General features: G+C 37.1%; 1 protein-coding gene across 4 annotated transcripts in view; it reads right to left on the reverse strand.

Moving 5' to 3' along the window:
- AMN1 (antagonist of mitotic exit network 1 homolog) overlaps positions 1–22,613 on the reverse strand; it is an 80,216-nt gene that overhangs the window by 29,634 nt on the left and 27,969 nt on the right. For 2 of the 4 annotated variants that reach the window (XM_061125236.1, XM_061125235.1), the window contains 5 exons: positions 16,459–16,587; positions 11,017–11,149; positions 9,379–9,523; positions 6,807–7,024; positions 6,447–6,503 (listed from right to left, as the gene is read on the reverse strand). In XM_061125236.1, the coding sequence (XP_060981219.1) occupies positions 6,447–6,503; positions 6,807–7,024; positions 9,379–9,523; positions 11,017–11,133 (537 nt within the window). In that variant the 5' untranslated portion in view covers positions 11,134–11,149; positions 16,459–16,587. The remainder of the gene's footprint in view (positions 1–6,446; positions 6,504–6,806; positions 7,025–9,378; positions 9,524–11,016; positions 11,150–16,458; positions 16,588–22,613) is intronic. The other 2 variants (XM_061125233.1, XM_061125234.1) reach the window with 1 other exon arrangement.

Below are 22,613 nucleotides of genomic sequence, written 5' to 3' on the forward strand. Positions count from 1 at the left end.
AAGAATGAAGCAGCTGGGTCAAAACGGGAACAGCACTCACCTGTAGATATATCTGGTGGTGAAGTAAAGTCTGATGATGTAAAAATCAATGTTGCATAAGAACCTGGAATGTAAGGTCCATGAATCAAGGTAAATTAGATGTGGACAAGAAGGAGATGGCAAGAGTGAACATTGACATCTTAGGAATCAGTGAACTAAAGTGGACGGGAATGGGCAAATTTAATTCAGATGACTATAATGTCTACTACTGTGGGGAAGACTGCCTTAGAAGAAGTGGAGTAGCTCTCACAGTCAATAAAAGAGTCCACAATGCAGTACTTGGGTGCATCCTCAAAAATGACAGAAAGATCTTGGTTCATTTCCAAGGCAAACCATTCAACATCACTGTAATACAAGTCTATGCCCAAACGCGGATGCTGAAGAAACTGAAGCTGACCAATTTTATGAAGACCTAGAACACCTTCTAGAACTAACACCAAAAAAGAAGTCCTTTTCATCCTTGGGGATTGGAATAGATAAGTCAAGAGGTTCCAGGAATAACAGGTAAGTTTGGCCTTGGTGTACCAAATAAAGCAGGGCAAAGGCTAGCAGAATTTTGTCAAGAGAACACACTGGTCATAGCAAACACCCTTTTCCAAAAACACAAGAGATGGTTCTACACATGGACATAACCAGATGGTCAATACCAAAGTCAGACTGATTATATTCTTTTTTTTTTCCATTTATTTTTATTAGTTGGAGGCTAATCACTTTACAATATTGTATTGGTTTTTGTCATACATTGACATGAATCAGCCATGGATTTACATGTAAGCCGAGTATAGAGAAGCTCTATACCTAGAGCCAGAGCTGAGTGTGGCTCAGATCATGAGATCCTTATTACAAAATTCAGGCTTAAATTGAAGGAACTAGAGAAACCAGGCCATTCAGGTATGACCTAAATGAAATCCCTTATGGTTATACAGTGGAGGTGATGAATAGATTCAACAGATTAGATCTGGTAGAGACAGTGCCTCAAGAACTATGGACATTTATATGAGGTTATTATTAAATGAGGTTTATAACATTGTACAGGAGGCAGTGACCAAAACCATCCCAAAGAAAGAGAAATGCAAGAAGGCAAAGTGGTTACTTGAGGCTTTACAAATAGCTGAGGATAGAAGAGAAACAAAAGGCAAAGGAGAAAGGGAAAGATACATGCACTGGATGCAGAGTTTCAGAGAATGGCAAAGACAGATAAGAAAGCTTTCTTAAATGAATAATGCAAAGAAACAGAGGAAAACAATAGAATGAGAAAGACTAGAGATCTCTTCAAGAAAACGGGAGGTATCAAGGGAACATTTCATGCAAGGATGGGCATGATAAAGGACAGAAATGCTAAGGATCTAACAGAAGCAGAAGATATTAAGAAGAGGTGTAAAAATACACAGAACCATACAAGAAAGGCCTTAATGACCCAGATAACAATGATGGTGTGGTCACTCACCTAGTGTTGGACATCCTGGAGTGAGAAGTCAAGTGGACCTTAGGAAGCATATTATAAACAAAGCAAGTTGAAGTGATGGAATTCTAGCTGAGCTATTTCAAATTCTAAAAGATGATGCTGTGAAAGTGCTGCACTCAACACGCCAGCAAATTTGGAAAACTCAGCAGTAGCCACAGGCCTGGAAAACTTCAGTTTTCATTTCAATCCCACAGAAGGGCAATGCTAAAGAATACTCTAACTACCATACAATTGTACTCATTTCACATGCTATCAAGGTAATGTTCAAAATTCTTCAAGCTAGGCTTCAGCAGTATGTGAACAAAGAACCTTCACATGTACAGGCTGGGTTTAGAAAAGGCAGAGGAACCAGAGATCAAATTGGCAACATTCACTGGATCATGGAGAAAGCAAGGGAGATCCAAAAAAACATCTACTTCTGCCTCGTCAACTAGGCTAAAGCCTTTGACTGTGTGGATCATAACAGACTGTGGAAAATTATTAAAGAGATGAGAGTAGCAGAACACCTTACCTGTCTTCTGAGAAACCTATTTGCAGGTCAGAAACAACAATTAGAAATGGACATGGAATAATGGACTGATCAAAATTAGGAAAGGAGTACAACAAGGCTGTATATTGTCACCTTGCTTATTTCACTTATATGCAGAGTACATCATGCAAAGTGCCAGGCTGGATGAAGCACAAGCTGGAGTACAAGACTGCTTGGAGAAATATCAACAACCTCAGATATATAGATAATACCACTCTAACGGCAGAAAGTGAAGAGGAACTGAAGAGCCTCTTGATGAAGGGGAAAGAGGAGAGTGAAAAAGCTGCCTTGAAACTCAACATTCAAAAAAACAAGATCATGGCATCTGGTGCCATCACTTAATGGCAAAAAGTGGAAGCAGTGACAGGAGGCAAAAAGTGGAAGAAGTGACAGGTTATATTTTCCTGGGCTCCAAAATCACTGTGAATGGTGACTGCAGCCATGTAATGAAAAGATGCTTGCTGCTTGGAAGGAAAGCGATGACAAACCTAGATAGTGTATTAAAAAGCAGAGACTTCACTTTGCTGACAAAGGTTCATATAGTCAAAGCTATGGTTTTTCCAGTAGTCATGTATAGATTGGGAGAGTTTTTTAAAAGGTCCTAAATTCACATTGCTAAATTGTTTCCCATGAAGTTTATATTGTGAATTTGAAATTTTTGCTAGGACCTGTATTTGCCAGAAATTGAATTTTAAAAAAAGAAAAATTTTCTTTTTTTAAATGCCTTAATATATTTTAAATGAAACCTGAGTTGAACACTGTTCCTCCCATCTGTTGTTCTCATTGTATGTTATTGTTGTTCAGTTGCTAAGTTGTGTCAAACACTTTGCGACTCCATTCTGTAGCACACCAGGCTTCTCTGTCCTCCCAAGAAAGGCTGAGTGTCAAAGAATTGATGCTTTCAAATTGTGGTGTTGGAGAAGACTCATGAGAGTCCCTTGAACTGCAAGATCAAACCAGTCATTCCTAAAGTAAATCAACCCTGAATATTCTTTGGAAGGACAAATGCTGAAGCTGAAGCTCCAATACTTTGGCCACCTGATATGAAGAGTTGACTCATTGGAAAAGACTCTGGTGCTGGGAAAGATTGAAGGCAAAAGAAGAAGGGGGTAGCAGAGGACAAGATGGTAAGATAGCAATACCAATCCAATGGACATGAATGTGAACAAACTGCAGGGGATGGTGGAGGACAGAGGAGCCTGCTGTGCTATGGTATGGGGTCACAAAGAGTGGGTCATGACTGAAGAGACTGAAGAACAACAGACAATGATGTAAAATTGATCCACTTGTGTTGTTTTAGGACTTAATTATAATAAAGGAAGAAAAAGTGGTATGTCCCAACACATGATTATTTCCAATAGATAAAAGCTGTAAATAAGCTAAAGTACCAACATCAGAAAAACAATTAAGGAAAAGTGATACATAACATGGACAGATTTTGTTCTCTGATATGACAGTGCCTAGAACTTAGTAGATAATCAATAAATATTTGTTTAATAAATAATAATTCTTTCACAGCAAATTAAATTTTAACCATGAAGATTGTAGAAAACTATAAAATGACTGTGATATACAGTTAAAAATATGACAGTATTTATTGAGGTACTACTGTGTGACTGGAACTGCAGTAAAACCTAGGTATAGAATAATGGCCAAGTGATGAACAAAATGATCTGCTCTCACTGAGAACTCAGACCGATAGAGATTTCAGAGTCAATACTGACATTCAATTAATGCTGTGTGTGTGTGAAAGGCGCTCAGTGATGTCCAACTCTTTGTGGCTGTAGACTGCCAGGCTCCTCTGTCCATGGAAGTCTCCAGGCCAGAATACTGGAGTGGGTAGCCATTTCCTTCACCAGGGGATCTTCCCAACCCAAGGATCAAACCCAGGTCTCCCACATTGCAGGCAGATTCTTTACCATCTGTGCCACCAGGGAAGCCCATAAATGCTGTAACATGTTTTTACTAAATGGCAATCTTTAGGAGCGGTTCTTAGACTGTTAATCAAATTTATTTTCAAATTATAAACTATTTAGCAACCTTGATATTTTACTTCCCAGAAAATGAAAGTGAAAGTCACTCAGTCATGTTCAACTCTTTGAGACCCCATGGACTATACAGTCCATCGAATTCTCCAGGCCAGAATGCTGGAGTGGGTAACCTTTCCCTTCTCCAGGGGATCTTCCTAACTCAGGGATCGAATCCAGGTCTCCGACATTGCAGGTGGATTCTTAACCAGCTGAGCCACAAGAGAAGCCCAAGAATACTGGAGTGGGTAGCCTTTCGCTTCTCCAGCAGATCTTCCCGATCCAGGAATTGAACCGGGGTCTCCTGCATTGCAGGTGGATTCTTTACCAACTGAGCTATGAGGGAAGTCCCTAACTTTCGGGAACTGAACAAATTAAAAGCAACAGGTTAAAAATGGGGTATCTGAAAAATGTAGGTATATATATCACCCAAAAGAGAAGAATCGGTTAAAAAAAATGAAAATGTTTGCATTTCAATTTGTCAGAAATTGTGGTCACAAAGATGCAATGAGTCACATGTTAAAATATATTCCTTTGTTTAAGGAAGGAATTAAGTTCTAACAAATTTTAGAAAGATTTTCATTAAAATATTTTGATACTTACAGAAGTAAGCTTTGGAAAGCTGAAAAAATGAAAAATTCAATAACATTACAATGACCAATGCACTGGTTATTGGATTTTTTTCCTCAGTCTGCCTAGGTGCTCTTTATTTTATAAAGCTGAAGTAAATATGTAGGTATATTCCCTACCACTGCACAACAACTAATTTCCTGGTGGTTTTATTAGGAAGTGATAAACTAGGTTAACTGATTGAGAGCTTTGATAAAATTGACAGTGATTATAGGATAATGTTGTAAAAATAAAATAACCTAATGAATATGAGGCAGTAGCATGGAGGATAGCATATCAAGTGCTCAACAAATGTTTGTATTTAAAACAGTAAAAGTTTTGGCAGTTTATTGCCCCTACAGTTAGAATGCAATTTGGAATTTGAAACTTCATTTTTTTAAAAAAAAGTTCTTAATGAAAAGATTCATAAAAATATATGTGCCATTTTATATATACAAACACACACACATATATATACACATAAGCAGGATGCAGATATATAAACATCACAAAAAAAATTCTTTGGGCAATACATCAAGCAGAAATATTTTGGCAAAAACATGGCACCATCATTCTAATAGTGGTTACTAACATGTATAATTCATTTATAGGCTGCTTACTTCCCAAAAGGATTTGATGTGACTTTTTGTTGAAAAGCACAGCTTTTTTTTTTTTTTTTTTTGAAAAGCACAGCTTTTAATTAAGAGTAAAAACAAACTAAAACATTGTAAACTGGGAAAGGAAAAAAATTAAAATCTTGGGACAAAACATTTCTTAATATTTAGAAACAGGTTATAGGTGCTACATCCGTCACTGAATACAAAGGAGGAACACTAATTTAAGATCTTTTTAAACAGCTGCACAATGCGGCTTCTGGGGGAGGAAAAACCTTTTCTCTACCCGCTTATATTTGTCTCTGGAAGCCTTTAAATTAAACTGACAATAAGATAAGAGGAAAGGAAGAATTTATTCACAAGCTCACAAAGGTCATGGTTCAAAGAAATGGCTTGAATTTAGTTTAAATACCATCTTAATAGGGGAAGAGGAGGGGAGAAAGGATACTTAACAGTCATACAAATGACTTTTAGGGCAGACAAAATGGACCTTTAGGAAAATAGATGGGAGTTATGATAATCTTGTGACTATGTCTGTTTAATGCAATTTCTCATCTGGAAATCTTCCTTAAAAAGGATTTGAGGCATTTGAATTCTTTTGGAAGTGTCTGCTTTTAGACAGATAGTGGGGGTGGGACGCGGTTCAGACGGAAGTCTTTTTTTTTAGCTTCTGTTGTTTCTTAGACATCTTCAGCTCAAAATAATCTTTATGCCATAGTGGTATATTCTGGATGCCTCATAGATTCAGAAAAAGATGATCAAGAGAGAATAAATATGATGTCAAGAAAAATACACTGGCAAGAGCATAAGTAGTCCTAGTAAAAATATCAGTCAGACATGAAAATTCTAAAGGATATCATTTTACATTGATAAATTTTCATTATCTTTATCCATAATAAGACTATCCTTAAATGTATTAGAAGTTAAAACCTCTGGAAAATAAGAATATTTATTGGAAGTAAAATGGGTTTTCTATAAAGCATACTTTATCTCCTAACTTTACCAGTTTTTTTTCACTATGGAATAAAGAGGCGGAGGGGAAAAAAGTCCTTGGAAATACCTAATTGAGAATAAGGCACTGGTTGTCTTCTAGGTTTAATAAAGAATTTCTGAGGATAATATAAGTTCAGTTATCATCATCTTTATAGATATTTTAAAATTACCTCTAATTTCTTGGCACAAGGTCCACTAACAAGCGCAACCACACCATGGTCAGATACCTAAGCAAAGGGAGAAAGAACACAGCACATAAATGGAGAAGATGGAAGCATATTTTTCTAAAACTTGTTATTTAGATATTGTTTTATTTCCTCCCATTTAGCAAACATGTGTTTTAGCCACACATACCTTCCACCCTTACTTAAAACAATTGAGGGGAGGGTGCAAATTATATTGCAATTATTTAACTATCAAAATATGAAGTCAATAATTTCAGCAACAACAAAAAAATTAATTGTGTTATGGAAATACACTGGGCAAATAAATACATACAGTCTCTACATTTCAAGTGTTATTTCATTTACCTGAGTAGCTGAAAAATCAACACACTGCAAAAATGCACAGTTTTCTCCTAATGCCTGCAAGGACACATCAGTAATACCTAAACAGCCTCCTAAATCAATGATCTTTAACAGCCGGCAATTGAGTGCAAGAGCAAGGACTCCTTCATCGGTGAGATTGCAGCATCTTTTCAAAGAAGCTTCATGCAGGTAAGAGCAAGATGAAGCCACAGCTTTTATTCCTGAGGGAAAATATAATTCTGTATCAATGAGCTATAGATGTTTATATATGAGAAATGTGACTGATTTTTATTTTAGTAATCACCAGTACTGATACATCCAATTAGCCTTTCCCAAAGTAGTTCATGTGGGGAATATACTATTTTTTCAGTGATGCTGTCATTATTTAAAACTCTTTTAGAATGTTTCAAGAATTCTCTATACAATCTGTAGTATATTCTTCAGAATATCTGCAATTAATGACATGACTTTTTTATGATTAGATTTGCTTTTAGGAAATGACCAAAAATCATTCAGAACCAAATTAGGTAATTAAATAGTAGATGATTCTTTTTGTTAAAAGTTTTAAAGTAATAAAGTTAATTTTCTTATAGACTCTGAAAAGAAATCAAAAGTTAAATGCCACAAATGTCTTAAGTAATAGCTTTCATGCTTATCCTTAGAAATCATACCCTTGTTTCTGGGTTTTCTCCTCCCTCCTTGATTCTACCCTTTCCTACCACCATGCTCCTCTGGTAGCCTGGACGAATCTCAGATTTTACCGGGGGTCAAGAAAAGAGAGGCCCTTAAAGCCAATTAAACTGATGTAAAAGCATTTTGGTGACAGGTATATAATGATGTGCCATATAAATAAAAAGAGTACTGAAGGAATCCTGGGCTCTTCAATCATGGACAAACATTTTAGCACTGTTAAAAGAAACCTTTATGGGCAAAATACACAAAATGGAAGATGGTAAATTTGTGTGTAGGTCATTTTTATTGTTTACTATGTCTTAAGAAAGAACTCTTTATTCATTAGTGTTCAGCATGAAAGTTCTTTTTAGAGAGTCAGTATTTGTGTAAACATTTTAAAACTTATGCTTCCTTGCAATAATATGAATATCCCAACTTGCTAACCAAGATAATTGTAAAATAGAGCCAACTACCTACAAAATTTTCCAGAAACCTAGGTAGCCAAATAACTCTTTCTTATATTGAAAAGAGTAAAAATTTTAATATTTTTAAAAAATGGTAAAAATCCATTAATTCATGTAACAGTCACACTGATACATGCAGTCTGCCTGGTTATAAAACACTGTTAACTGGACAAGGTCAGTACCAAACCCAATTTTGGCTTCCTGCCACTCAGAAGATCAATACTCAAGAGACAAGTGTTGGTGGAAAACTTAAAGTTGCTTTAGTCAGGAAGCCGGCAAACTGGGCAGATGGGAGACTGACGTCCTTAAGAGCACCTCCAAGTTGCCAGTTGGGAGATAGAGGTTCTAAAGCCTGTGTGAGGGAGGGGGCTGCAAGGTACACAAGCAGTTCATACACAGTTCTCAGATTGGTTGGCATCAAGGTAAAGTTTCAAACATCACCAGTCTTCTGGTTTCAACTGGTCTGGGATCTACATGCTTGCAGTCAGCAGTTTTCATCTGGTCTGCTTCCTGTGAAAACAACTTATGAGTGTGTGTTAGATCTTTATATCTTTCAGAGAACTGGGCGTTTAGTGATTTTGCTATGTGACTGGCTTATAGTCTAAATTGTTTCAGCTTCCCTGCCCATGTCCTTGAGGTTGGTATCTGGAATTAAGCAAGCAAGATTAGTTCTTTCTTAGTCAATTAGTCATTGTCTAAAATAGTTTTGAGGCATGCTTAGGTCAGCAGGAGTGGAAAATACATGTTTCAAGTTTTGTGCAGCTCAAAATGGGGCAGTTCTGGCTACAAAACTATGTGTTATACAGGCTGATAGGAGAGAACCTAGTAAATATTTGCTAATGATTTAACTTTCTGTTGTAATATTACAACAAAAAAGTCTTAACAACGTTATGAACTGGTCATTTCTTATTTCACTATACTAGGCAAAATATTTAAAATATTTATCTAGTCATGTTTATTTTAAATATGTTTAAAATTTAAGTAGTGACAATGTATTTCCTAACTTTTAGCACTGATTATAAGCAAGAATTCTAATTAGGATTCTCTAGTTTATTTTGAATATTTTTATTGATAAATATAGTTTCTATTTCTTTGACACCTTCAAACTGTTCATGGGGTTCTCAGAACTGACTCATTGGAAAAGACCCTGATGCTGGGAAAGATTGAAGGTGGGAAGAGAAGGGGACGACAGAGGATGAGATGGTTTGATGGCATCACCGACTCAATGGACATGAGTTTGAGCAAGCTCTGGGAGTTGGTGATGGACAGGGAAGCCTGGTGTGCTGCAGTCCATGGGGTAGCAAAGAGTTGGACATGACTGAGCGACTGAACTGACTGACTGACATCTTCATACTATCTTTTAACATATTTTCCCCTTCTCTGCTCCAAAACTATGGTGAATAGTTCTCTACCAATTCGTTCAGTGTTAACAAACATACCTTTTGAAGTTATGGAAATTCGGTTTTCTTTTGAGGAATTTAAATTTAATTTCTTCAGCTTTCTGCAGTTACATAGGTGCAGGAGAGCAGTATCTGAAATATCACAGCTTCGTAGATCTAGAGTTTGGACTTCAGGATGTAAAATCTATAATACATACATTATTTTGAAAAATTAAAATTTCCTATAAACATAAATATTTATTCCATATTCAGTGTTTTAATGGTCATAACAGAGAAGTGGCGGGTGAAAACTATAGCAAAGAATACAGAAATGCATTTGTGTGAAGACAGATACAAAAAGCAGAAAAACCAAGTCTACTTCCAACTGAGGGTGCAGCTTATAGTGTCTCCAAAGTCTTATTGTGACACAGAGCTCTACTGAGACAGCTGGTACAGAATAAGAACCCATTAGATATGGAAGCAGAACCAAGGTAGTGGGGTGCTTATCCTCTTCCAGTAGCTTCTGACTATTATGAGAGATTCTAGCTATGTGCCTCTTTGCTCAGCAGGTACGAGTCTTTAATCTCTGTAGGCAGGGAGTGATGATAGTTGCAAACCCATTTTACAGTTAAGAGAACTGAGGTTCAGTGTCAGAAAGAGTGGCAAAGCTGGTATTTTTATTCAGGTCAGAAGCTTTACTATACATTCTGCCTTACAGAATTGTTAATTTTAGCTTAATTAGGGAAAGGGCTTCCTAGGAAGCTCAGTTGGTAAAGAATCTGCCTATAACGTGGGAGACCTGGGTTCAATCCCTGGACACATAAGATCCCCTGGAGAAGGGCATGGCAACCCACTCAGTATTCTTGCCTGGAGAATCCCATGGACAGAGGAGTCTAGTGGGCTACAGTCCATGGGGTCGCAAAGAGTCAGACACAACTGAGCAACTAACATATATACAGGGAAAGGGAGTAAGTATAAGTTAGATGGAGTGAGGAAGCCAGAAGAAGAATGAAGAGTTTAGATAAATGATTTTTAACTGATTGTTATCCCTGAATGGATAAAATCAATCTAGTAGGCTATGATCAACATTTTTTAATTGAAATAACACATACTAGAATAAAATAGAAAATATCCAAGTGAACTGCACACTGTACTGTTACACGTAGATATGGTTTGTGTCCTAGAGTCACAATGTAACATTCCTATTTCTTCTTGTGGGTCTTTTTTTTGTCATTTGTTTTTTCACTCTGCATTTTAATTTTTTCTAGATTTACTAAGGTATACTTAACCAAAAAGTTTAACATTTCTTGAAAATATGCAGTTCATGGATGTTGGTACCATGAAGACAAGGGGAATAACTGAAGGAACAGTGGGAGAATATAGTTTTAATTTTTATTTTATTTGTGTTTTGGCTGCTCGGCATGTGGGATCTTAGTTCCCCAACCAGGAATGAAATCTGTACCCCCTGCATTGGAAGCACTGAGTCTTAACCTCTGGACCCCCAGGGAAGTCCAGAGATTCCCCCAGGAAGTCAATGGGAGATTTTTTTAGAAGCTATTGCACAAGGACATTATGGTTATCTGGAGAAAAAAGAACTTAAATTACTCATCCTAATATAAAACATTGTTCCAAAAATCTGAAGCCATAGCTGAACAGTAAAATATAATAAGCTTGCTTTGCAGTTGTATATATTCTTACCTCACTTATGTTTGAATCTGTTATCTGCCCCTGCACGCTCATAATTTTGATGAGTCTATCTTTTATGTTGGGTGGCAAAGGCTTAATGTCTGTGATGTATCTAGAAATATTCTTCATGAAGCACCAAAGGCATCTGAAATACAAATATAATACAGTAAATGACACTATACAGGTATTGACTCCTAATATTTGTTTAATGCATTTGTTAGTACTTAGTTCTTTCATAAACAAGAAAGAAAAAATGGGTGTACATTTTATATGAATATTTACAACTTAGGTTTGCTAAGATTCAAAAGCCTCAGTTATGAACAAGTTCCCCTTTACCTCTACAACTTTTTCTCAGCATCCATCACTTACTAAAATGCATTCTAAATGACAAAGAATTTTTATTAAGTCAGTCTCTCCAATTCCTAAGATATGCAGTTACCACCAAGCTTTCAGTCACATATATTCCTAAGTAAACACTAAACTAGGGCTGATTAACTGACAAATTTTATGTGTTAATCCAACAAACTTGCTTTCACTATTTTTCTTAAAAATTGTACAGGTATAAGAACCAAGAAAGAACTGTAACCACAAAGATGCCACAAACAGTACAAATCAGAGAGATAGTAACCTTAGTGCCAGTATTATGTATCCCAGATTTATCAAGGCAGGCAACAACCAAGACCCATACAACCAACATACTTCATATTGATATGTGGCCTGAAATTCCAACTATCTGAGATACTTTTATGTTAAATAAATACAAATCTTTCTTAGTTTCTGCCTACAAACACTTTCACATATACACACTTGAATTTTTTTAGTGCAGTCTTTTTCTTTTCTTCTTTTATTTGCCTCTGCCTTTCTTTCTCCTATCTTTCCCCCTTCCATTAGTTTAGTTCCTCATGCTATTCCTTGTATATTCTTATTTTTGCCCTGTGCTTGTACACACACGCACACATTCATTCATACATGTATCTATGTTCTCACACATACATTTAAAGGTTAGCTTGGGGGTGGGGAGAGATCACTGTTTCTTAGAATGGCATCAGTGTATACTCACTTTTCTACAAACTTTTTCATTTAATAATAATTCTTTAAAGCATCAAGTATAGTTTTAATTCTCCTTTAGTGGCTAAATTTTATAGGGTGGATGACTTAGTCATCCCCTATTGAGGAGCATTCCACTGTTTCTAGGATATATTAACATATGTTGTCAGATTATTTTCTTCATATTTCCATCAGGAGTGTTGGAGAGTTTCTTTTCTTCTACATTGCTAAGCAACAGATGTTATTGTTCATTTTATTTATTTTTCCATTTATTTTCATTATGTCCACTTCCCAATCTCATCCCCCCGCTCTAGGAAATCATTCTAATGTCTAATGTGTATCTTCTTGTTATATGTATCCTTTTAATATGATTGTTCTATGGAAGTATTTCTAATTTATGTGTGTGATATTTGTCATAGATTTGTTTAGTTTTTCACTGAGCACTATTTTTAAGATCTGCTTACTCTTAAATGTTGGCAGATATCACGGGTGAAAAGTAGCGTCTCATTATTACTTTAATTCTTGTTTCTCTAATTGCTAGTAAATTTAACATCTTTTCATAAAGTTGCTGGCTATCTAGATATTCTTTCCTCAAAATAATCTATTCATATCCTTTTCCTATTTTGCTATGTTTTTTGCTTAAATTAAATGAGCTATTGTTGTGGCCAAATACATGACTGATTTTGTATGTGCTCTATAAATATTCAGAAAATGTATATTTTCTATCTGAGAGTTGTAATGTTCTCTTTCTGTGTTTTATATATGCATGTCTAAATCTCTCTCTCCATGTACGTACATGTATGTGCACAAAAATATAGTAGGTGTGTTAGTGTTAATCTCTCAGTTGTGTCCAACACTTTGCAACCCCATGGACTGTAGCATACCAGGCTCTTCTGTCCGTGGGATTTTTCAGGCAAGAACACATTTCCTTCTCCAAGGGATCTTCCCAACCCATGGATCGAACCCAGGCCTCCGGCACTGCAGACAGGTTCTTTACCATCTGAGCCACTGTGTATGTGATTATTCATTGATTAGTATCATTTAATTCTTCTATGTTCTTATTCTTTCTACTAAATCTGTAGAATTCTTAGCTTGCAATACTTGTATTTTTTAAAAAATAGTTATTTATTTGGCTGTGCTGGGTCTTAGTTGCAGCATGTGGGATCTTAGTTCCCTGACCAGGGATGGAAGCCATGAGGCTTGCAGTGAGAATGTGGAGTCTTAATCACTGGACCACAAGGGAAGTTCCTTACCTTTCATTTTTCACTTAAAAACTCTCTTGTAATTGATTTTTGTAATTGTCAAGAGTCATACAGAATCTGAGAGTTGATCCTACTTACTAGTTTATAAGTTAGCTTTAATACCATATTATGAATGCTGTCAGAAGAATGCTGGGTCAGTGATAAACAACTGTATTACTCATGATAAGAGCAGTAGCCAGGGACCTTCCCTGGTGGTCCAGTGGTTAAGAATCTGCCTGCCAAGGCAGGGGACTGGGGTTAGAACTCTGGTCCAGGAATTAAGAACCCACATGCTGCTGAGTAACTTAACCCCACACTTCACAACCACAAGCCTTTGCACCCTAGAGCCTGTGCTCCATAACAAGAGAAGCCACAGCAATGAGCAGAGTAGCCCCTGGTTGCAGCAACTAGAGAAAGCTCATGGGCAGCAACAAAGACCTAGCTCAGTCAAAAATAAATAAATTTAAAAAAAGAAAAAGAGTAGTAGCTGGAGCTTCATGTTTGTGTTGGTTCTCCACGCCCCAGGTCCTACAGTATAATGTAGGAAGGTTGGTCCAGATTGATGTTTACTCATGTAGTGGGTTTGTATTACAAGACAGAAACACTGAGCTTGAGGGGGTTCATCATTTTTATGGCAAATTGAAGCAACATTGCTCTTTTTGGAAGGAGAAAATACTTCATCTCTCAAGGCTGTTTACTACAAACGCAACCTTGAGAAATGGCCTAGGTAATCAAGGCCCTGCATTCTTGGTATACCCAGTAAGAATGTGCAGGTCCATGTGTTGCCTCTTACAACAATCCACCCCAATAAGTTCTTGGCTGAATTCAAATATTCATGGAAGTATGCCACTCTATCAGCTACTTTAATTTGACCAACAGAGGCTAAAACCTAATCTGTTCAATTTGTCTCTTAAAGCACTTAATTAAAGCTACTATCAATAGCCAACTCATTGGAAAAGACCCTGATCCAAGGAAATATTGAAAAGCAAAGGAGAAATGGGTGGCAGAGGATGAGGTAGTTAGATAGCATCACTGACTCAATGGACATGAAATTGAGCAAACTGTCGGAGATAGTGGAGAACAGAGGAGCCTGGTGTGCTACAGTCCATAGAGTCACAAAGAGTTGGATATATGACTTAGTGAGCGAACAACTAACAGTAGTACTCCAAGTAGCAGGATAAGGCCAACCTGCAGTAACGACCTCCAAAGTAACTGCTGGGCCCCAGATTCAGCTAACTGTGAAAAAGTGTGGAGTGGGGCAAGGGAACCAGCAGGTCTTACTTTCAACACACAGGATGTGGTCAAAGTCCAGTCTATCACCTCTTATGAAACATACAAGGGAATTTAGGTGGTTATGTCAATGACTACATTTTTCTTTCTTAGGGCTTTTGATTGTTTTTATCTGTTATTTTATCTATATTCATCTCTTAAGGATAACTGTTCCTTTGTTTTTGAACATTTCCAATATATTTGTTTTAAAATATCTTTCAAGTTATTCTATTGTCTGTAGTTAATAAAGTGTCAATTGTCCTATTTTCTGTTGGGTCTCTTTCATGCTATTTTGTTCTTTAGGTACTCTGTAAATTTTGACTGTTAAAACTTCTTTGGCAGAAGTAGTTTGAGTGAGAATCCTGTGTTCTTTGTGTTGTGAAAGCAAACCTCATGGTGACAGTTTGAGTTTTCCTCCTCTTAAGGACATTGTCTTTGTCTGGTTGAATTGCAATAACAATATGCCATAGATTGGATAGATTTGTTAAACAAAAGCACTTTAATTTTCACAGTTCTGGATGCTAGAAGTCTAAGATCAAAGTGCCAGCATGGTTGAGTTGGGGCTCTCTTCCTGATTCACAGCTGGCACCTTCTCTATGTGTCCTCTTATGGTAGAAGGGGCTTGGGATTTCTCTGGAGCTTCTTTGTAAAGACACTAATCCAATTTGTAAGATTTTGAAGTGGAGCAGGACCCTATCGTCCCTACCCCTACCCCATGTCCTCTGTCTGCCTTTTGTCTGTGGAAAACTTTAGTCAAAGAGAAAGTGAGAAATGAGAAATTTAATCAGAGAAGTGAGAATTAAATTAAATGAGAATTTAATCAGAGAAGTGAGAAATGTGGAAAACAAAGAAAAACAGTCAAAAGAGATCAAATAATAATGTAGGCATTAAGCACAGTCAAGGACCTTTAGTTCTTTCTCAAGGGCTACAGATAATATTCTGAGCCATATCCTGTGAACTGTCTTATAGATATTAAAACACAGGCACGAAGAAGTTAACTACATAATGACCAGACTGTACCCATGACATAAGCTGTCATAATTCCCAGAACTGGCCTCAAGGAAATGGTTAACAAATGGATTTTGGAACTGAAGATTAACTGTACCTAAAACAAACAATTAAAACCAATTAAAAGACACTTGCTCCTTGGAAGAAAAGCTATGACAAACCTAGACAACATATTAAAAAGCAGAGATATTACTTTGCCAAATAAGGTCCATATAGTCAAAGCTATGGTTTTTTCAGGAGTCATGTATGGATGTGAGAATTGGACCATAAAGAAACCTGAGTGCCAAAGAATTGATGCTTTTGAACTGTGGTGTTGGAGAAGACTTTTGAGAGTCCCTTGGACAGCAAGGAGATCCAACCAGTCTATCCAAAAGGAAATCAGTCCTGAATATTCATAGGAAGGACTGATACTGAAGCTGAAGCTCCAATACTTTGACCACGTGATATAAAGAACTAACTTACTGGAAAAGACCCTGATGCTGGGAAATATTGAAGGCAGGAGGAGAAGGGGACAACAGAGGATAAGATGATTAGATGGCATCACCAACTCGATGGACATGAATTTGAGCAAGCTTCGGGAGTTGGTGATGGACAGGAAAGCCTGGCATGCTGCAGTCCATGGGGTCACAGAGTCAGACATGACGGAGCGACTGAACTGAACTGAACTGAAAACAACCAAGATGACACTGGTCAGACCACTAATGACCAATTTGAGGATGACTGTCAGAGATAACTTCTGTTTCTCCATGTAGCAACCCCTACTCCCGACTCTGTGTATAAAAGTCTTACTCTATGCTTGTTGGGGTGGGGAGTTGGCCTTTGGACATATGTTCGCCCTCCCCACGAGTTGCCAGCATCTGAAATAAAGCAAACGTTCCTTTCCACCAACCTGGCCTGTTTACTGGATTTTGGGTGGTGAGCAGTCAGACCCCACACTTTTCGGTAACAGCTCCACCGTCATGATTTAAACACCTCCCAAAGGCTCCAGTTACTAAAGGCATCACCTTTAGGGGTAGGACTGCAACATATAATACAAAAACATTTAGACCATAATAGGGCCTTATGAATATTCACAAATTCCAAAGCATAGTTAAATGGTATTTTTCCATCTGAGGATATTAACAGTGAAAATTCAGACCATATACCTGTGCATAATAAAGGCATGAGACACTAGGTTTTTTTTTTTTTACTGTAATTTATTCATTTATTTTTCTTTCCCAATTATTTTTATTAGTTGGAGGCTAGTTACTTTACAATATTGTAGTGGTTTTTGCCATACATTGACATGAATCAGCCATGGATTTACATGTGTTCCCCATCCTGAACCCACCTCGCACCTCCCTCCCCATCCCCCACTCTGGGTCATCCCAGTGCACCAGTCCTCGGCACTTGTCTCATGCATCCAACCTGGACTGGTGATCTGTTTCACACTTGATAATATACATGTTTCGATGCTGTTCTCTCAGATCATCCCACCCTCGCCTTCTCCCATAGAGTCCAAAAGTCTGTTTTGTACATCTGTGTCTCTTTTTCTGTCTTGCATATAGGGTTATCGTTACCATCTTTCTAAATTCCATATATATGCGTTAGTATACTGTATTGGTTTTAAAAAGGAATTCTAGTTTTGACTGGGATTTTATATTCTTGCCATCGATGTGGGCTGCTCTTGGAAGAGTGTGACTTGAAGTGAGGTGACTGCAGAGTCATCAGAGGTAGATTCTGAAGGTGGGCAGAAAGTCCTTCCTTGAAGGGTGATCTGGGTAGCACAACTCCATGGATATCACTCTCACTTACCAAAACCATGTATCATTATGTTTGTACATTTTAAGTAATTCATATTCAACAGACAGCAAGGAATAAGAAGGGTGACAAGTTTAGACACCCTCAGCTCTCATTCTCTTCAACTCTGTTGAAGCATCTGTTGAAATCAGATGCTCTACCATTAACAGAAATTTATGTCATTTATTCTAAAAGTTAAAAGCTTAGCAAAAAAGGACCATTTGGGGAGTAACTGCTTTATTAAGATATAACTGACATAACAGTGGTTTTTAGCGAATCTACAGAGTTGTGCATCCATCATCAGTATCTAATTCCAGAAGATTTTCAATATACTAAAAATAATTTTACAGTGTGGAGATTTCTTAAAAAACTGGAAATAGAACTGCCATATGACCCAGCAATCCCACTTCTGGGCATACACACTGAGGAAACCAGATCTGAAAGAGACACGTGCACCCCAATGTTCATCGCAGCACTGTTTATAATAGCCAGGACATGGAAGCAACCTAGATGCCCATCAGCAGATGAATGGATAAGGAAGCTGTGGTACATATACACCATGGAATATTACTCAGCCATTAAAAAGAATTCATTTGAACCAGTCCTAATGAGATGGATGAAGCTGGAGCCCCTTATACAGAGTGAAGTAAGCCAGAAAGATAAAGAACATTACAGCATACTGACACATGTATATGGAATTTAGAAAGGTGATAACAATAACCCTATATGCAGAACAGAAAAAGAGACACAGAAATACAGAACAGACTTTTGAACTTTGTGGGAGAATGTGAGGGTGGGATATTTCAAAAGAACAGCATGTATGCTATCTATGGTGAAACAGATCACCAGCCCAGGTGGGATGCACGAGACAAGTGCTCCGGCCTGGTGCACTGGGAAGACCCAGAGGAATCGGGTGGAGAGGGAGGTGGGAGGGGGGATCGGGATTGGGAATACATGTAAATCCATGGCTGATTCATATCAATGTATGACAAAACCCACTGGGGAAAAAAAAAATAAATAATAAAAAAAAAAAAAAAGAAAAAAGAAAAAAAAAATAATTTTATACCCATTAGCAGTCACCTCCCAATCCCCCCACATTTGATAGCCCAGGAAACTATCAGAAGCTCCAGAGAAATCTCAAGCCCTTTTACATGTGAGGACACATAGAGACAGGGTGCCACATTGTGTCTCTCTAGGTTAGCCTATTCTGCACTTTTCATATAAATGGAATTATAAAATATGTGATATTTTATTACTGGCTTCCTTCACTTAACATTTTCAAGTTTATCTAGTTGTAACATGTATCAGCACTTCATTCATTTTTACTGCCAAATAATATTCCGTCATGTGAATACACCACCTTTTGTTTATCCATGCATCAGTTTATTGATATCTGGGTTGTTTCTATTTTTGGGCTATTATGGATAATCCTGCTACAAATGTTCATGTATGAGTTTTTGGGTGGACATATGTTTTCATTTATTTTGGGGACATATCTAAGAGCTCATTTGCTGGGTCACATAAAACTATTCAGTCATACAGTAACTAAGTATAAACATTTGAGGAATTGCCAAACTATTTTTACAAAGTGCCTACAACATTTTATATTCCTACCAGCAGTGTATGAGGATTCCGATTTCTCAACATACTTTCCAATGTTTAATATTATCTGTCTTTTATTATTGCCATCCCAGTGGCTATGAAGTAATAATAGCTCATTATGGTTTTGACTTACATTTCACTGCTAGTCAATGATGTTGAGCATCTCTGCATGTGCTTGTCGGCCATCTGTATATCTCCTTTACAGAACTGTCTATTTGGATCCTCTTCCCACTTTTAAGTTGGGTTTTGCTGTTTATAGGATTCTTAGTTGAGGTTTTTCTTTCAGCACTTTAAACATATCATCCCATTGCTTTCTGCTTTCATTGTTTCTGAAGAGGAGTTCATTGTTAATCTTATTAAGGTTCTCTTATACATGAGTAATTTTTCTCTTATCGCTTTTAGGATTTTCTTTTGGCCTCAGCATTTTTACTATGATATTTTTGTTTTGTTTTTGGCCATGCCATGTAGCTTGCAGGATCTTAGTTCCCTGATCAGGGATTGAACCTGGGCCCTCAGTAGTAAGAGTGTAGAGTCCTAACTATTGGACAACCAGGGAATTCTCCTGATATGTATGTTTATATTTCTTTGTATTTATCCTAAAAATTCACTCAGTTAATTTCAATTCACTGAGTTCCTTGGATGTGTAGATTAATATTTCTCATTAAATCTGGCTGCAGTCCATGGGGTCCCAAAGAGTCAGACACTACTGGCTTTTAGCTATTATTTCTTCAAGAATCTGTTTTCTTCTCTTTCTCTCTTTTTGTTTTCATGTTTCCAGCACATGTATGTAGACATGGAATTATAAAATATGTGATATTTTATTACTGGCTTCCTTCACTTAACATTTTCAAGTTTATCTAGTTGTAACATGTATCAGCACTTCATTCATTTTTACTGCCAAATAATATTCCGTCATGTGAATACACCACCTTTTGTTTATCCATGCATCAGTTTATTGATATTTGGGTTGTTTCTATTTTTGGGCTATTATGGATAATCCTGCTACAAATGTTTGTACTTCTCTGAGGTTCTGCTCCATTTCCTCATCCTATTTCCCTTCCATTTTTCAGATTGCATACTATTATTTATCTTCAAGTTCATAACTCTTTCTTCTGCCAGTTCAAATCTACTACTGAGTCCCTCAAGTATTTTTAAATTTCAGTTATTGTACTTTTTCAATTCCAGAATTTCCATTTGGTTCTTTTTTATATATAGTTTATATTTCTTTATTAACAGTCTCTATTGTATTTCTAAAGTAATAGCCTCTATGGTGCAAAGATAGGCACAATAAAGGAGAGAAATGTATGGAACCAACAGAAGCAGAAGCAATTAAGACGTGGCAAGAATACACAGAACTATACAAAAAAGATCTTAATTACGTGGATAACCATGATGGTGTGATCACTCACCTACAGCCAGATATCCTGGAGTGTGAAGTCAAGTGGGCCTTAGGAAGCATCACTACAAACAAAGCTAGTGGAGGTGATGGAATTTCAGCGGACCTATTTTATATCCTAAAAGATGATGCTGTGAAAGTGCACTCAGTATGCCAGCAAATCTGGAAAACTCAGCAGTGGCCACAGGACTGGAATAGGTCAGTTTTCATTCCAATCCCAAAGAAGGGCAATGCTACAGAATGTCCAAACTACTGCACAATTATACTTATTTCACATGCTATCAAAGTAATGTTCAAAATCCTTCAAGCTAGGCTTCAATAGTACCTGAATTGAGAACTTCTAGATGTACAAGTTAGATTTAGAAAATGCAGAGGAACCAGAGATCAAATTGCCAACATTTGCTGCATCCTAGAAAAAGCAAGAGAATTCCAGAAAAACATCTACTTCTGCTTTATTGACTACACCAAAGCCTTTGACTGTGTGGATCACAACAAACTGGAAAATTCTTAAAAAGACAGGAATACCAGACCACCTTACCTGCCTCCTGCAAAACCTGTAGAAGCAACAGTTAGAACCAGATAGAACAGACTGGTTCAAAATTGTGAAAGGGATACATCAAGGCTGTATATTGTCACCCTGTTTATTTAACTTATATGCAGAGTACATTATGTGAAATGCTGGGCCAGATGAAGCACAAGCTGGAATCAAGATTTCAGGGAAAAATATGAATAACCTAAGATATCAGTATTATCTCTTATATGCAGATGTCAACACTCTTATGGCAGAAGGTGAAGGTGAATTAAAGAGCTTCTTGATGAAGGTGAAAGAGGAGAGTGAAAAAGCTGGCTTAAAACTTAGCATTCAAAAACAAAGATCATGGCATCCAGTCCCATCACTTCATGACAATGGATGGGGAAACAATGGAAACAGTGACAGACTTTATTTTCTTGGGCTCCAAAATCACTGCAAATGGTGACTGCAGCCATGAAATTAAAAGACGCCTGCTCCTTGAAAGAAAAGCAACAACAAATCCAGAGAGCATATTAAAAAGCAGAGACATTACTTTGCCAACAAAGGTCTGTATAGTCAAAACTATGGTTTTTCTAGTAGTCATGTATGGATGTGAGAGCTGGACAATAAAAAAGGCTGAGCACCAAAGAATTGATGCCTTTGAACTGTAGTGCTGGAGAAGACTCTTGAGAGTCCCTTGAACTGCAAGGGGGTCAAACCAGTCAATCCTAAAGGAAATTAACCATGAAAGTACATTGAAAGGACTGATGCTGAAGCAGAAGCTCCCATACTCTGGCCACCTGATGCAAAGAGATGATTCATTGGAAAAGCCCCTGATGCTGGGAAAGATTAAAGGCAGGAGGAGAAGGGGACAACAGAGATGGTTGGATGGCATCAATGACGCAACGGACATGCATTTGAGCCAACTCTGGGAGATGGTGAAGGACAGGGAAGCCTGGCGTGCTGCAGTCCATGGGGTCCCAAAGAGTCAGACACTACTGATCAACTGAATGAAGATGAAGATTTTATCTATATCATGAGACATTGTCATCATACCTTTACTTCTTTTATTTTCCTTTTCTTTTGAAATTGAAGTGAAATTCACATAATATAAAATTAACCTTTTAAAGTGTAAAATTCTTTGGCATTTTGTATATTCATGTTGTGTAACTACTACTTCTATCCACTTATAAAATGGTTTCATTAGCCCAAAAGAAACTTTACATTTACTAAGGAGTCAGTTTCCTTTCTTCTCTTTCCCCAGTACCTGGAAACCATCAATATGCTTCTCTTGCTATGGAATTTTCTGTTTCAGGTATTTCATATAAATTTATTCATATAAATGTGAAATTTTATGTCTGGTTTCTTCCATTTAGCATAATGTTTCTCAGGTTCATCCACGTTGTAGCATGTATCAGTACTTCATTTCTTTTAATGGTTGAATGATGTTTCATTGTATGGACATACCACATTTTGTGTATTGATTCATTGGTGATGGACATATTGGTTGTTTCCACCTTTGGATTGCTGTGATTAGTGTTGCTATGAATATTTGTGTAGAAATATTTGAGTACTCAATTTCATTTATGTTGGGTATATATCTAAGAGTCAATTTCTGGGTAAAAAGTGGTAAATCTATGTTTAACTTTTTGAGGAACTGCCAATCTATTTTTACCCTTACTTCTGTAAGTATGGCATGATTTAGTTCTTTGAACATATTTATAGTAGTTTCTTTAAGACTTTGCCAAGTCCAACA

This window comes from Dama dama, chromosome 22, assembly GCF_033118175.1.
Source record: "Dama dama isolate Ldn47 chromosome 22, ASM3311817v1, whole genome shotgun sequence".
Classification (NCBI taxonomy): domain Eukaryota; kingdom Metazoa; phylum Chordata; class Mammalia; order Artiodactyla; family Cervidae; genus Dama; species Dama dama.